At 45.2% G+C, this 15,885-nt stretch overlaps 1 protein-coding gene across 11 annotated transcripts in view; it reads left to right on the forward strand.

The window, feature by feature from the left end:
• LOC142778263 (uncharacterized) overlaps positions 1–3,578 on the forward strand; it is a 48,155-nt gene extending 44,577 nt beyond the window's left edge. For 9 of the 11 annotated variants that reach the window (XR_012888376.1, XM_075882042.1, XM_075882043.1 and 6 more), the window contains one exon: positions 3,213–3,578. Coding sequence is in view for 9 of the 11 variants with exons in the window: in XM_075882042.1 (XP_075738157.1) it covers positions 3,213–3,447 (235 nt within the window). In the remaining 2 variants the exon portion in view is untranslated. The remainder of the gene's footprint in view (positions 1–3,212) is intronic. The other 2 variants (XM_075882050.1, XM_075882051.1) reach the window with 1 other exon arrangement.
• The last annotated feature ends 12,307 nt before the right edge of the window (positions 3,579–15,885 follow it).

A 15,885-nucleotide genomic window follows, 5' to 3' on the forward strand; every position in this document is an offset into this window, starting at 1 on the left:
TCTGAAAATCGCTCTTCCAGATTTCGCTGCAATAAAGCTGCGCGTTCCGCGCAGGCCTGGAGGTATTTTTTTTTTTAAATTCTACGTGCAAGGTAGCTGAAACACCATGTATATACTCAAATGCTAAACACAGGAATTCATGCTTGCTGAAGGTTACTGAAATTTAGCACCTTAACGAGGCCAATGCAACTATCGTACAAGAGAGAGACACTTAAAAACGGCACGGTCACTAGACATCACACTTTACTGACTCGGAACAAAGCCAATGCACGTATATACGCAAAACCTACATACATATATGCGTAAGCTTTTTCTTTGGCATGCAAAATCATTGAAGGTGTGCTCACATATTTATAATATTCTAAGCCTGCAAGTGTCTCGTCGTTGGTGCGAGGAGATAATAGTCTATACACTTAGGGCTACAGTAGCGATCGACTTGCGCGGAATTTCAGCCTGGTTTCTTTTGTAAGGCGAGAAAGACTAGCATTACATCAAACTAAAGCCGATAAAAACAGGGAGAAGCCGTGAAAACGACAGTCGTGCTCCGAAACGAAATCTCTTTGGGCGATCCTTTTCGAGCAGCGCAGCTTTCACCACGCTGCGAAAAGGCATTCCTTAAAGTCGCGATGTTCCCGTCACCAGGGCTTTCCATGCACTTGATAGCTGGGTGGCGTGTAGGTTGTAAAGTGATATCAGAAAACTGCAACCATCCACGTTTATATTCGTGAATTTTCGACGGCTAAAGCTACAAGACCATTCTTCAGACGTCGTATGCTTGGGGGACCTAATACTTTCCGAGCATACACCCAAAATTCAGTTGTAGTCGAGTCACCCACGCGAGAAAGATGCTGTAAAGGAAAACTATCGATCGGCGAAGACACCAGACAGAACGTCGTTCATGGCTTCAAATTCCTTTTTTCTTGCAGTGCTCGCCTGCACGCGCTTATTCCTAACTTTTTTTCTATAGATGATAAACAACTTCACTTCAAGTGAAAGAGATTGAAAAAAGCTTAACGCCAGTGGAGTCCTACGCACATTGCAAGAAGCTCGATTTAGTAATTTTAACGCTATTGTTATTGATTATATAACGTATTTGTACAATCGCTGCCAACAAAACACTAACGTCGTCGTCATCATCACAATGGCTACGCTCACTTTAGAACACGGGCCTCTATCATGTTTATTTAGCCAATACTGATGATTGGCCTAGTTGGTACTTGCCTAATGACATGCTTCGGCCGCAAATAACACAAACACAATGTAAAGTAAGTCCGGGTTTGCGCTTGGTCTACATTAGATGGAATTGCCGCTTGTGCTTGTCGTTGTGTGCTTCTTTACTTTGTGCTTGTGTTATTTGTGGCCGAATTATGTCTTTTATTTAGCCAATTGAAGATTTCTGTGCTTTCCGTGGCCACATAATTCCCGCAAACTACTTTATCTTGTTTTGTTTCTGCTTGACCAATTCGCGCACCTTGACTCTTCTTGGAATTCATTCCAAGAGGAGGCGACCGCTCGTGGGTGACTGGAGCCTGTAATTCTTAATGACTAGCGTTGTGTCGCCATCAGGCTGCTTGCCCTGCCCCTCTCAGTTTCTTCGTCTTGAGTTCTGCCAAGATGCTCTTAATACCCGTCTGCTGTGCTCTGTATGTATTAGATGTTGCATATGGTACACTTTGTTCACCGCTGACGTCATGTAGTAGGTGAACGTAAAGAGGTACTGACACGAAATTTTTCACTTATTGTTTTTTTAGTCAATTGAGAAGCGAAGCCCTGACAGCATAGGAAATCTACCGGTAAGCGCGAGTGCGCGCTGAAAAAATGATTACAGCATGCTTTTAAACGCTAGTTTTGGTTCTTACTGCACACTGACGTCACGGATGAATGGTTTGATATGGCTGTACTCTTTAGATCGGGCGGTGGCTAACGCCACCAAGCCTTAATATACTTAGTGAACCAAAAACTAGATCTACCTTTTTTTCCCTTTAAATAGTGAGGTTGAAAATTGGCACTTTGAAGTGAAGAGTTTCAGTTTCATTCGTACTTTGGCTTCAGCCACCAGTCGTGGTATGAGCAATCACGACATGGTATGAGCAGTGCGAATAAGTGGTAGTTAGCGCTCGCGCAAGTTTTCGTGACGTATTCTCGTCTGAGCGTCGCTTCTTGGATTGTCTGCTTCGTCTGCTGCGCGCCGCACATGTCAACTGTCGCGGCAGGAGGGGTACAACGTGTTAAGGCTCAGGTTTTTCGTTAACAATGACTAACTTCGGACCGCGTGTTTGGCGCGCACACCTCCGAATCGAAGGACAGCGAACAGAGTGAACTCAGCTTGGTTGGTGTCCACTACCCACTTCGGCGCACGAAGTCAACCCACGCTTATCTCAGCGCCAGATAAAACGGGAGTCGATGGGACATGCGTCTAATGCCCCCTGTTTTACTGGCTCAACACTTGACAGGTCAAAATATTGGCGCAATGACGACGAATGTAGAAGCAAACGATTATTTTGCCTTCTGATAAGCGTGTATCTGGTATTCACGTGCACGTAGTCTATTTCAGACTCCGTTAGCTTACTAGATGACATTGACAGCACGCCGCCTGCAGACGATCGAGAAGGCGACCCGCAAGTGCCATTTTTGCTTTGTTTTGGTGCTGACGTCATCACAACCAGCCATACTGCTGCGCGAAGTTACCAAGATTAGTAATCTAGCCTGACGTCATGCATGCGCCATTTTTTTTTGTTTTGGTGCTGACGTCATCACAACTACTCAGACTGCTGCGTGAAATCACCAGGATTAATACTCTAGCCTGATGTCATGCACGCACCATTTTTTCGTTTTGGTGCTGACGTCATCACAACTAGCCAGACTGCTTGCTGCGTGAAGTCACCAGGATTACTACTATAGCCTGACGTCATGTTATAGTGTCAAGGTGCGCCGCGAGAAAAATGACTAATATACAAAATAAACTATCTTATCAGCATTTGCCGATCGTCACACTCGTTGCAGAGCCACCTCTGTATACAGTAGATATGTATGGCACAGTAAGTCGCCTCCGGAAAACGGTGTCAGTATCCCTTTAAGCGGCGAGCAACTGACAACATGCGCTTCCTGCAGTTAAACTTGACTTATATGGTGTCCAGCTCTCAATTTACCTAACAGCTCAGGTATGCGCGTGATTATGGTTTTCAGAACGCGCGTCTTTCTAACTATTTCAGACACTGGCTCTGGATACATCCCCATCACTCGACACCACTCCTACTTTACAAGTGGACACTCTCTCTGGTCATCCTAGCAGTTGCGGCTGCAACAAATCGAAGACACGTGGCAGACGGTGAAAGCGCGAACTTTTCCACCGTTGTAGTTGTTGGCTATTGTCAATATAATTTTTCGTTGAATCTTATTTTCACCGAGTGCGTGCGCATGTTTTCAGCATATATTTTCTTGTTGTAGGTGCATGAGATAAACGATATTGCATTTATAGTAACAAGTAATGTTTGGTTCTTTTGTCTTTAAATATCAGTTTACTGGGCGAATTCTCTTTAAAATGGTAGTTCCTGATTGAATAAATGATGAATACGACATACAGGTGTTGCGTGTTTCTCTCTTCGCGTTCGCTACTGATTCGTCCGTAACTTCTATAACCAATCAGCCCGAAAATGCATCCTATGCAGCCGAAGCAGTCTGGGTATGAAATGTAATAAAAGTCAATTTTCTGCCTCGTCAAAACTATTGCTAAAAAGAAAAAAAAACATTGCGATGACCTTTAGTTTTAGGAAGCAATAGAAACAAAGTGTAAGCTAGTTCGATTAACTGGTGTTTTAGCTTCCGAAAGTTTTAGCTTCCACGAAGTTATTACGAGGAACGCAGAGGTGTAGGGCTGGGGAGAATTTCAACCATCTGTCATTTAGGATGCACTGATATCGCATGTATACTATGCCTACATCGAAATACGCCCACTTCATCTGGCATATAAACGGCGACTTTCGGCTCAGCAGCCAAGCACCGTAAAGTGCTACAACACCATGGCGTTGAAAACTTTTTTTTTTCGTTCGTGTATTATTGAGCAAAAACCGGTAATTGTATCATACAGAGCCGATGTCACGTCTGTAGCAAGTCGGCTTGTTCTTGACTGAAGATTTGAGAAGTTTTGACAGAATGACAGTGATGTGTATACGTTACAAAAAGAGAAATAGATTGAAAATCCGTAATAAAATTTTTTGTTATCCGACTGCCGTTCGCAGTTGCTCAGGTCTCTCATCATTTCCTTCTCCGTCATGAAGAATACGGGTGGGCACAAAAGGAGGGGCTTGATCTCCGTAGTCGTCACCGTAGTGCACCTTCGGCGCTGGTTCCTCATCTGCGGAAATGGCCAGGGGGAACCAGATTTCAGAAGGAAGTAAAAATGTGGGTGGTAGTATAACACGTGAAGTTGTCACAACCATCAAGCTGTCGAGGAGTATGCATGTAAAGAAAGAATACCCTGTCGCTGGGCAAGTTGTCCAAACGTTTGTAACGCGGAAACAGGCGGCTAAATGCTTAATTTGAAGTTTGGCGTTATTGTGAATGTTCGCGTAGCAATTTATTCACTATTTTAAGCTTTGGACAGAAAAAAGATAATATTTTTGTAAATTCTGTGGCAATATTATGAGATAAATATATTTTCAAAATCTGATATAAGCAAGCTTACACGTTTTAACAGGTTCCTGACACGTGTTGTAACGGAAGCGGGAGGACGCCCGTTTAAACATTTATTCTATTCGCTTTGCAGCCAATTGAAGAATTTTTGTCTACCTGCAGGCATCATGAGCTTAGCTGCGCTCCTCACGCTCCTATGTAATAGGTCACTACGAATCGCTGCTCGTTGGTCTTTTTTGGCACAAACTTCTAATGGAGCAGCCAGGATATACAGGCAGCAAAAAGAAGAAAAATGACAGAATTCAAACTTTCGCAGCATTACCACAACAGTATAACAATAAATTATGGGAGGAAAAAAAGCTAAGAGAAAAGTGTAGACAATGACTTGCGCTCGTAAGACGACAACGCGGAACCGCCATCAGCCACACGCACTAACTAGGTGACGTCATCATAAGCAGAGTAGCATTGCCTCCGTCAACGAACTAGTTTTGACGAGAATGTACGGGACGGCTTTATGCTCTGCCATAGTAGAGTACCTCGTGCGCTAAGTCGTTAACTTTTTCTAAACACAGATCTGCACAGACACTTCACCTATCGAGGAACGCTGAACTACACGGCACACTTGCGAGCGAGCACAAGGGCACCATCAGCGTTTTTCCCATACGCGATCTGCATCTACTTCAGGCTGACGTCCCCTGGCCAGTGCTGCAGTAGCGACACGAGTGCTTTAACCAGGCTTAAATTGGTATCAGATGACATGCGCGACCCAAATAGATTCGGGCAGCGCCATTCATTGCATGATGCGTACAGCTCATGAGCCTTCCGCTTCGCTCCAAGGGGTCCCGCAATGTGGCGATTGCCGAATTCAGGATACTATGCGTCGAAGTATCAGCGGCCTCGACGTAAACGGTCCGTAGACACGAAGGGCATGGTCCGTATACTTTTGCTCATGGGCGAACACCTCATTAGTATTCACGCCGGCGAAACTAAAACGTACATTCTACTTCACGACTAAAATATACGTCATGTGCCTTCTAATATAGTGTCCATAAACGCAATAATAAATTTATGATATATGTAACAATCTGCAGCTTCTATGGAATATTCAGTACTAATGAGCTGTTCCTTTTAGATGCGGACAACCTGTTTTTTTTTCAGTGACATCGGCTAGTCGGCACTCCGTCAAGTAGATAAAGTAACGATTCGGTAGACAATACATACGCATTCTGAACGCCTTCGCCAAATTTCAGTATCTTTGAACGAAGACTGTAAATAAACGATATCCAGAATATTCGGTTAACGCCTTTCATGAGTAGCGAAAGAATTTACCTCACGTTACGAACTCACACGAACAAATGTGTCACATCGTGGTGTTGCCAAAGGACCAAAAGATATCATTGATCTGCGGGGGAAAGAAGGGGGCTTATCATCGTCGCCTCATTTCGAACACTGTTCCGCATTTCTGTTAAGTTGCGCATGCCCACAGACGTACATCAGCCTCAGGCCCAGCACTCACCGTGAGGTGCCACTGCGCCGAGCGGAGTAATGGAGAGCCTACCACCGTATTCTAGAACATCCCTTCACTCGACGCCGATAGGAGCGCCATCTCTAGGCACGGCAAGTCACTGCATATCAGCAATAGTCTGCTGCGATTCTCGAGTAGCGCAGCGTCATTTTCCACCGAGCGGTGACGCAGTGCTCAACTCTGTCAAGTGAAGAGTGAAAGTCGAGTCGAGGATCGTTTGTGAATACGGGGGTAAATGCGCACACGTGTATCGAGGAAGCCTATGCAGATGGCTGCCCTCGCACTCTAGACAGCATAGGGCAGCAGTGTATACGTTTTGGAACTTGCGCGAGCATCAGCGACTGTGCTGGAAGGTGTGATGACCCTGTATGTTGGTGTCGAGTGTTTGGTGTTCTGTGTTCACTGTCTGGAGCCAGGAGTTTGACAGTGCCGCTTCTCCGAGGGATCGTGTGCCAAAAGATGGGCGCTTCATGAAATGCCCCGAATGTGAGTATAGTTACGACATCTCTCGTTCCGCATGCTGCGAGTCAACGTGCAGAAACAAAGGTGAGGTAGAATGCTAGGAGATGAATTGTCACCCGTGCACAAAGCCAGAGTATTTAAGAGCAAACGAAATAGTGAAGATTCCCTCGGCCTTCTGAACTTTTGGTTGGTGTGATTCATTAAGTAGATACGTTTGCTACACGAAATGACCTCAATTAAGCTACTGTGTGAAAAATATGGTTTAATGGTGACTCTTTGCCACATGCCTATGTCCACTAAAATAGCCAGCCTAACGATAACTTCGAAGTATAGGACGGTACCATCCCAGGAGATGTCCAGCAACTCATAACTCTACTTTAGGACCTATAATAGTGTTCGAAGAATTGAAATTGGTTTATTGTTAAACTGGTACTAAATTTCCATTAACAACCACATAATAGAGCTAAACGTGAAGCGATTCCAGTAAACGTGTCGGCATCGACTAATTCCGGAGACTACAGGCCTAGTTCTCGAAATTATCCCGTGGTTCTCACTCGATGCAAGTGGATCCTAAATGATTTGATTGATATGTGGGGTTTAACGTCCCAAAACCACCATATGATTATGAGAGACGCCGTAGTGGAGGGCTCCGGAAATTTAGACCACCTGGGGTTCTTTAACGTGCACCCAAATCTGAGCACACGGGCCTACAACATTTCCGAAAGCGGATCCTAAAGTGCAAGGCTTGAAGAAGCACGAACCCCAGCACTTGCACCTGTGAAAATATGGCTGTAGAGACAACAGCTACGCCCTTCAAAAAAAAAAAAAACGGGGATGTACTCATTATTATCGCATTCACGTAAAAAGGAAACGAAAAAATCCCTGTGCTAGGTGGCATAGGGAACCGTTGGTTATCATCCGTAGCTTTGCTGATCCAGATAAACTGTACAACAGTTCTATTACCAACTTAACGTGGCAGTCGTCTTTAATTTTTTGCATTTGGAACGAGCTATATCTGCTCTAGCCGGCGTCATCGAATCTAACTGCCATGGCTCTGGTTGTAACAGTGTCTGGTTGTAACAGTGTACAGTGGCCGAGTGGAGTCACGCGCACTCTGTCTTGACAGGGAGGGCCAAATGACTCGTTCCTTAAGTTTTTGCTGCGTTTTTCACTGCTCTTGAATAGAAGCGATATAGAGATCGAAGTCGATCACTGCAGTGGCCACGTTTTTTTTCTTTTTTTCTGTGCCAGCCTTTTGTTAACTTACGCCACATCTGTTCCAAAGGGAGTAAGCAGATAGCTGCTGGTTTTATTTCTTTCAACGTTTCAATTTGTTGCTATCGTATTCATTTCTCCGCCCTTGCGGTAAAAGTTATTTCTAGTTATTACGACGAAGATCCAGCCGGACCCGCAGGTCGCGGCGGCTGCATTTCCGATGGAGGCGGAAATGTTGTAGGCCCGTGTGCTCAGATTTGGGTGCACGTTAAAGAACCCCAGGTGGTCAAAATTTCCGGAGCCCTCCACTACGGCGTCTCTCATAATCATATGGTGGTTTTGGAACGTTAAACCCCACATATCAATCAATCAATCAACTGAAGATCCAGCCGGCGTTGGCAAGGCGAGTGGGCGTACGCTTCGACTACACTCTCTCCCACCGCCTCAGCCAAAAATCGAACCCGCGACCCAGAGCATAGCAGCGCGAGACCTTACGTGCTAACCTACCATGGTGGACCTCTCTAAAAAGTTATTCTAATAATAATGATACATAAGATTGCTTTGCGCAGCGAAGGGAACTACAGTAACTCACCTGGCCTTGGGATGAGCCAGTACATTGCAACGAGCAGAATCGCGATGGTGCCGACGATTTCGAATATTAAGCAGAAAGTTCCGACAAGTTGACTGTACTGCCACAACCTGCATATAAATCGAACGTAGTGCTGAAGCTCTTGGAACAAGTGCTGGGAGATTGGTGGTTACAAATCACCCATCTATAACATTTTTATGTAGTTAGAAGTTTAGCACCTCCATGATAAAAGATATCACGCGAAATCTCTTTTGGAAGTTAACTGATGCATAAGCAACAAGCTAGGAGTTGATATACTGAACGTTTCTTCCGAAAATAATGTGTACTTATATCTTTTGAAGGCATTATGTGCGGCATGCAGTTTTTGCCGTGGTCTATATGTGTGAGCAGTGGCGGAAATAAGTATTTTTATTTACTTAAGGTACAGGAAGCGTCTCGAAAATGATCCATAACGCACATTTCTTCCATAGAAAGGTTTTGTAGTACTTAAAAAATCTTATTAAAGCCTTACTCAATGCGCTACTGTTCCATCAGCGATATTCCTCGGAGTTCTTAAACCAATGGAAACGACACGATGTTCAAATTCAACAAAAATGACGGTCATGCTGGTGGTATACGCTCAAACGTGGAGGAACGCTTCTGTATTGTTTAGAAGTTTTGCATATTTCCAGCCCTTCCCTACGCCATCATGCCAGGAACGACCTTCCCCTACGCCATCGTTGCCACCACCAACCCAGATGCTTTCATTAATGCTGTAAAAGTGCACCTCTCATCCTGAATGGTCATGTATCCTTACTGTACACCCACCCCTTATGTGATGCCCCCACTCGGGGCCTTTAAGGAAGTAAAGTGACAATGAAAGACAGAGGTGACGGTAAAGCTTGGCCCTAAGTTCCATAACGTCTACGTCCACATCCTCGAATCTCCGCGTTTCGAACGTGGACAACGGCAAGGCTTCACCTCTAACAGAATATAAACACTCCTTCTGTCAGAGTTGTTTTGTTCAGTACGATTCCGCTTTCTTCGCCCGCTTCCTCGCTACGCCTGTGCTGCTATGGAGATGCGTTCCTATTTATGTGAACATACGCATGATAAGTTTACATGATAATTCACCCATTTGGCAAGAGAGCGTGCAAGAGAGCAAGGAATGTCGGTGAGAGGTCTTGGCTGCACTGCTATATGAAACGTAATGGCTGCCGATCGATACTCACTCTTGGGCCTTCTTCAGAGCTTTCTGGGACTTCTTCACGGCCTTGGTTCCCGGAGAGAACGGGCCAGTCGGTGTGGAGACAATGATCGCGTCTCCCTTGTGTTCCTTGTTCTTTTTGTTCTTTTTTGTGCTTTTTTTCTCGCGAATTTGGGAAGTGTCGGGTCTCTCTGGATTCGAGTTCGACGCTCGCGCCTTGTGGTTTTTCTCGATAGCACGCTCGTGTTCGCCGGATGTTTCCATCCGGGCCACTGCCTGCGCCGGTTTGGCGCGCCCTTGAATTAGATCGGCAGCTGCAGGTGCGGACGGTACCCATGCACGAAGTTGTGCCGCTCGCGATGGATCCGCCTGGGCAGAAGCACGGGCTTGGTTCTTCGCCGATTTCGGTGCCGGTACCAGGGAGCCCCTGCGCGTTGGCTTCGAGGTTGAAGAGGGCCCGTGTATTGGTGGTTTCCGAGGCGAGATGGGTTGCTGTTGCTGCCAATCACCGCGATGCCCCGGAGTCTGATCCCTCGGCTGGCCATACGTAGGAGCCGATAGATGGCGTGCAGACGTGCCCTCCTTCTCCTTACTTGTTGCCACCTGGCGTCGAGCGAAGGTCGGCACAGACGTCCGCGCCGGGCCAACCGATTTCGGAAGCTGCTGACCACGGGTCGTTGGGGAGTACCATTGGTCTCGGAGCCGACGCTCGTGGATGTACGAATTGTGCAGGTTTTCGTACCTGAATTTTCTGGTCTCATGTTGCTGCTTCGCTCGTCCTTCGGAGCTGTGTACAATCACGCGTCGTTGAGGGTAGAAGAAGAGTGGGTCATGGCCGTATTCACTGTTGTCGTAATTGCCGCTATCCAGACTGGTGACGTCATGCACAGGGCATGGCACGGAGCCCCGCTGCGTGGCTGGGCTGCCAGCATATGATGGGCTGCAGTGGTGTTGTGGACACGGAGCTCGTCGGGTAGCATCTGGAGAGAGCGCAGATCAGTTAGTGAACGTTGTAATGGGGCTTGGCTGCGAACAACACAGTGCTGATGTGGTATGTGGTGCAGGTTTTTTCCCCTCTGATGGAGGAAGATGTGCCTTCTGAAGAAGTAAATATTTCGAAAAGTCGAGTATGACTGCGAAATACCTATCGCGTAGAACAATCTCTATAAATTTTCCTTTCATAATTTTTAAGACAAGCCCGCGGAAGCAATTCCTCTGAAAAAACTATAGTTGATTTATATTTAATTCTTTAATTCACGTTAAAAGCAAATACGGTCTAGCTCAAAAGGCTTTCTATGCCTTTAGGGTAGAAAAGAGATCGCCCAAGAAGATTGGTAATTACGGAAATCTTCACTATTAAGGCGGATCTCACAGTTATTTCTCAATGGTAATGAGTATGTCAGACGAAGCGATTGTTATGATGATGAACAAGCTTTATTTAATTAGCAGAAAGATCCTCCTCCCCTTTCAGACGAGCGGGGAAGCACCTAACCTAGACGACGGCCATGATCCCGTGGGCCTCGGTGGAGTTTTCGGCCTGCCGTATGAAGCGTGTTTGTAATTGGGAGTCAGAGCTGAGGAGCTCGGTATTCCATCCACTCCCGTCTGGAAATTCGGCTCCCACGGGGGCCTGCGGACGTGCCCATAGAATGTGCCTCGAGACCGCTTTATTATTACAAAACGCACACTTGTCCGAATGAAGTTCCGGCATGCAGCGGTTTGTCGTTACCGGTCCAGGTAACGTTTGGGTCTGTTTGGGTCTGAAGTCGAGTCTGAATGACGAGTGCGAGGGAGGATAACTTTTCCTGTTTTAGCACAAAAGGGTCGTACCCAGCACCTCCACCAGTTTGTCACGGTAATAAAATAAAAATTATTAGTAGCCCGGCTTTCAGCCTGTCAGTTACAATCGAGCCGAACTTCTTTGTTCTCTTAAAAAGCTCCGTCACGCACAATTAGCGAAATCGCCTCGCACAACAGGCAGAAACCAACTGTGGACACGTGTCTGTATGTATACGGTCAAACATGGCGAAAGCGCCGGGGCGACTCTGGCCTTCGAGACAGACTGCATACATTATCCGTTTGGATATGTGTGCGACATGTGTGAAAGACAGTGACACATGAAAGACGACACCGGTAATTAGTGTTATGCGTGAAACGCCGTTTAGCAGCGGTCCCTTATTTCACGTTATGTGTGTCCGCATATCCGAGCTAAGCTACTTCTAGTTTTTTTTTATTGTTCAAAGATTTTCAGTTTCACGCGCTGACGTAAACAGAAAATTGTGAACATCAACTTTGATCAAGAAAGGCGCCAGACAAGCTACGTGCTGTCGACCACTTATCGCTTGCGTTTTGTCGCCCAATTTGGGTGAGTGCTTCCAAGTTTACAAACTTTTTTTCGGTAAATATATATTTCCCATAAAGAAGGCAGCATGCATGTCATGCAATCACCAAACTAAAAAAAATTGGCGCCGTATCTGCATGTTTCATTGCGAATGTCGTCGAAAGACGATAGTCTTGCGTGTGGAGAGAGGAAAAAAAAACGTTTATTTGATGGTGCTGTGCGAGAAAGTCAGTGAATTGTATTCTAGAAGCACTGCGTTCGAGTGTTTTGATCCGTACAGCGAAGATGAACGAGCGCATCGAGGCACGTTAGACACGAGCGCTATCTGGCAGTTATCTTCAAAAACGAAGGGAGGCGAGCGCGCCCACGGAAAAAGATGCGTGCCTGCCTCCGAGGCGATAAGGTGTAGAACGCAAAGCGATTGGCAGGGGCCATCACCGTGTCGTCTTAGCAAAACGTTGGAAACACTTGCCTTTATAAGCGCAGCATTTTAAACACTGCGGTCTTTAGAATTACTTATGTGCGACTTCTCTAGTATAATGACAAACATACAAAAATTGGCGTGTTGTTATGGTGCCTCAGGTACACGCAATGATTGCTTTTTAATTGACAATTGCCTAAGTATGAACGCTGAAACTTCAGCAATACTGGTGGGTGCTGCGGATGGGGTTGGCCGTTTGGGGGGGGGGGGGGTATCGATTGGTGCCGTTTGGAGTATTGTTACGACGCACAAGCAGACAAATGTACAAACCAACAGACCAAAATATTCGCGCCGAAGTACCCCAAAAAAGACTATCCATCGTCATTAAAAACGAAGCCAAGAATGAATAATTCACTACGGAAAAGTGGCTCCCTCTCTGAATGTGTGAAGCAATATAACATGTCGCGTTGCTGGGCGACTTGGTGCATTGTCTGAAAACAAAAGTAGAGCGCGAAAGAGACGAGACACGAGAGACAAGTAGCCCATTCCCGCCTACTTTTCTCCCATGTCTCGTCTTTTTCAACGCTCTGCTTTCATATCTATAGACGTAAGTAGTTTCGTTTCTGACAATAGCGAGAAGTCGAGGGCCCTGCATACCACTGTCACACGCCGTTGCAGTCGCAACCTATAGTCTTCAGCAACACGTACGAAAGATCCTTGCTCGCAGGGATGAAAGAGCCAATTGACAAGCCAGTGTGTGACGATTACAGCAGCGGCCACTGTGTGAACAGTGGCTGTCGGAGGGAGGCGTTCTAGGTTGTCATCGAAGTGCACTGCCTTCGGATCTTTAAGACCTTGTACGCATGGGTGGGTTTGGGGAGCAGCGGGAAGTGGTACGGTAAGGTTGGCTGACCCAGAAGCACCCGGATGTAGGCGGCTAGTCAGGGACAGATAAGAGCGCTCGAAGTGACGTTGGTTCGCAAAGAGGTGCTTCGTATCTCGAAAGAGGCTGCATCAAGGCAGCTGAAAGAAAGTGCTGAATGCGTAAGGACAAAACTACGCTGTAAAGGTAACAAGCAAAACAATTTGATGAGTCATGTCGATGAAACGGTTAGGATAATAAAACGCATTCGAATACACTGCGAAAAAATAATAGCGCTTGAAATCTGCAGATTATGCCTTACCTCTCATTTCTGCATCCAGCGGCTCTCAACGGGCACGAGGCAGTGGTCTGTTTCTTCTCCTTTTGCTAGTGCTGTTGTTTGTCTCACGATGCTCACAGCTTCACGCGTCTTGAGGTACTACTTGTTAAATTCCGGTAACAAAAGGCAATGATGACTACGATAGTTGTGGCGATGATGATAATGAGTCGAGACAACAAAACGAGGAATACGCCAGGAAGTAGGTGGTTGAAAATTCAGGGAGAAAAAATGAAGAAAATAGTATGGTCTTCATGAGGGTATATAAACTCAAGTACTATTACTAATCAAAATGGTGAGGCACTACATAAATACTTCAGAATAAAGAATGGAGTAACTCCGCTTTAATGATTTTGTCTTCCACCCGAAAATTTTTTTTTTCTGATTGTGGCGCAAATGAAAAAAATCGTTCATAACATGGGCGGCAACGAGCACGCTTTCGTGCCATAAACAGGCAATTAAAATTTTTAACTTGATGTTGAAAGTCAATAAAAAGTGACCACTAGCGCCACCCAACAGCGAATGGGGTCAAGGTTGACAATCTATTGGTAGGACAAGAAATCTTCGCAGGTAGACTTATTTTGCTTAAAAACAAACACGTTTAACTTGAAATTGTATTTTATGCACTTGAAGCACATTTATGTTGCGCCAGAGACCAATGTTTGCTTTTTTTTCCCTCGCGCGTTCAAATAGGCACCTGGTGGCGCTGCCAGCGGTGTGTTCGCTTGGCGGCATGCCTGCCTGCAAACGGCAGAGAAACGTAACCGCGGCGTCTACCGCCGCCCATGAGAACAACAAAAAAGTGTGTGCGTGCTTAAAATGACCAGTAAGGCATTTATTTTATTAATAACCAAACTTCATGAAGCCGGCGAAAACCGCACGCGGTTTCAGTTTTCGAGTTTCACTGGAACCGACCAGTGTTGTGGGCATTTATCTCACCGATAGAAGGAGACATGACGCATACAGAAAAATTGTGGTTTAAAAGTTTCTACGCACTTTCTAGAGAAACCGATACAAGGTTAGACACTTCACATGGCACACTTTTCATTGCGACACAAAACGGAAAAGCAACGATGGACGGTAGACAGTCCCTTTAACTGCCTGCGCACAGCAAGCAGAACATAAGGTGTACACATTTGAAAAGAGGAAGTACGAAGCATCTCAAACAAAATAAACATCATTTATACGAGAAAACAAAATATAACCGCAGGAAATCACTGTAGTAATAATTAGTGTACAAGTACAACCACAACCTTGCTATGAAAATATTTGTGACGGGTCAAGCAGTATGTCGTTGACTTGTACAGCAGAGACAAATGTTTCTTTTGACCAACGTTAAGAATAGTGATAAAAATAGTTTAAGTGTTCTAGCAGAAAACAATGTAATAACATGTTGCAGTCGCTCCTTCGCATATGTAGGTAAATAAAGTAAACAGTTAAATTTAACAGCCTGTAAATATTTTCTTAGATATTTAGCAATCTTAATCAATGGGTGATTGATTGATATGTGGGGTTTAACGTCCCAAAACCACCATTTGATTATGAGAGACGCCGTAGTGGAGGGCTCCGGAAATTTTGACCACCTGGGGTTCTTCAACGTGCACTCAAATCTGAGTACACGGGTACTCAATGGGTGATATAACTAAATTATCTACAAAAAAAATTAACCTGTAAAATCAGCACAACATTTATACGCCAAAGACCGTATATTATATACATAGTGCTTCTGATTATATTTTTTCATATTCGTTTATTCCTCCAAGTATTTCTTTTTTTTTCGTATCTTCAATACCTATATTACGTTCGCCGGAACTCGTAACCTACCGTGTCATGTTGTTTTTGTATACTACAACAACAACAACAACAACAACAACAACAACAACAACAACAACAACAACAACAACAACAACAACAACAACAACAACAACAACAACAACAACAACAACGACAACAACAACGACGACGACGACGACGACGACGACGACGACAACAACGACGACGACGACGACTATCACTATCACTATCACTATCACTACTACTACTACTACCACTACCACTACTACTACCACTACTACTACCACTACTACTACCACTACTACTACCACTACTGCTATCACTACTACTATCACTACTACTACCACTACTACTACCACTACTACTACCACTACTACTATCACTACTACTATCACTACCGCTACTACTATCACTACTACTACCACTACTACTACCACTACCACTACTACTACCACTACTACTACCACTACCACTACTACTACCACTACCACTACTACCACTAATACTGCTACGACGACGAC

The sequence above is a fragment of the Rhipicephalus microplus genome, chromosome 2 (assembly GCF_043290135.1).
Source record: "Rhipicephalus microplus isolate Deutch F79 chromosome 2, USDA_Rmic, whole genome shotgun sequence".
NCBI classification, from domain to species: domain Eukaryota; kingdom Metazoa; phylum Arthropoda; class Arachnida; order Ixodida; family Ixodidae; genus Rhipicephalus; species Rhipicephalus microplus.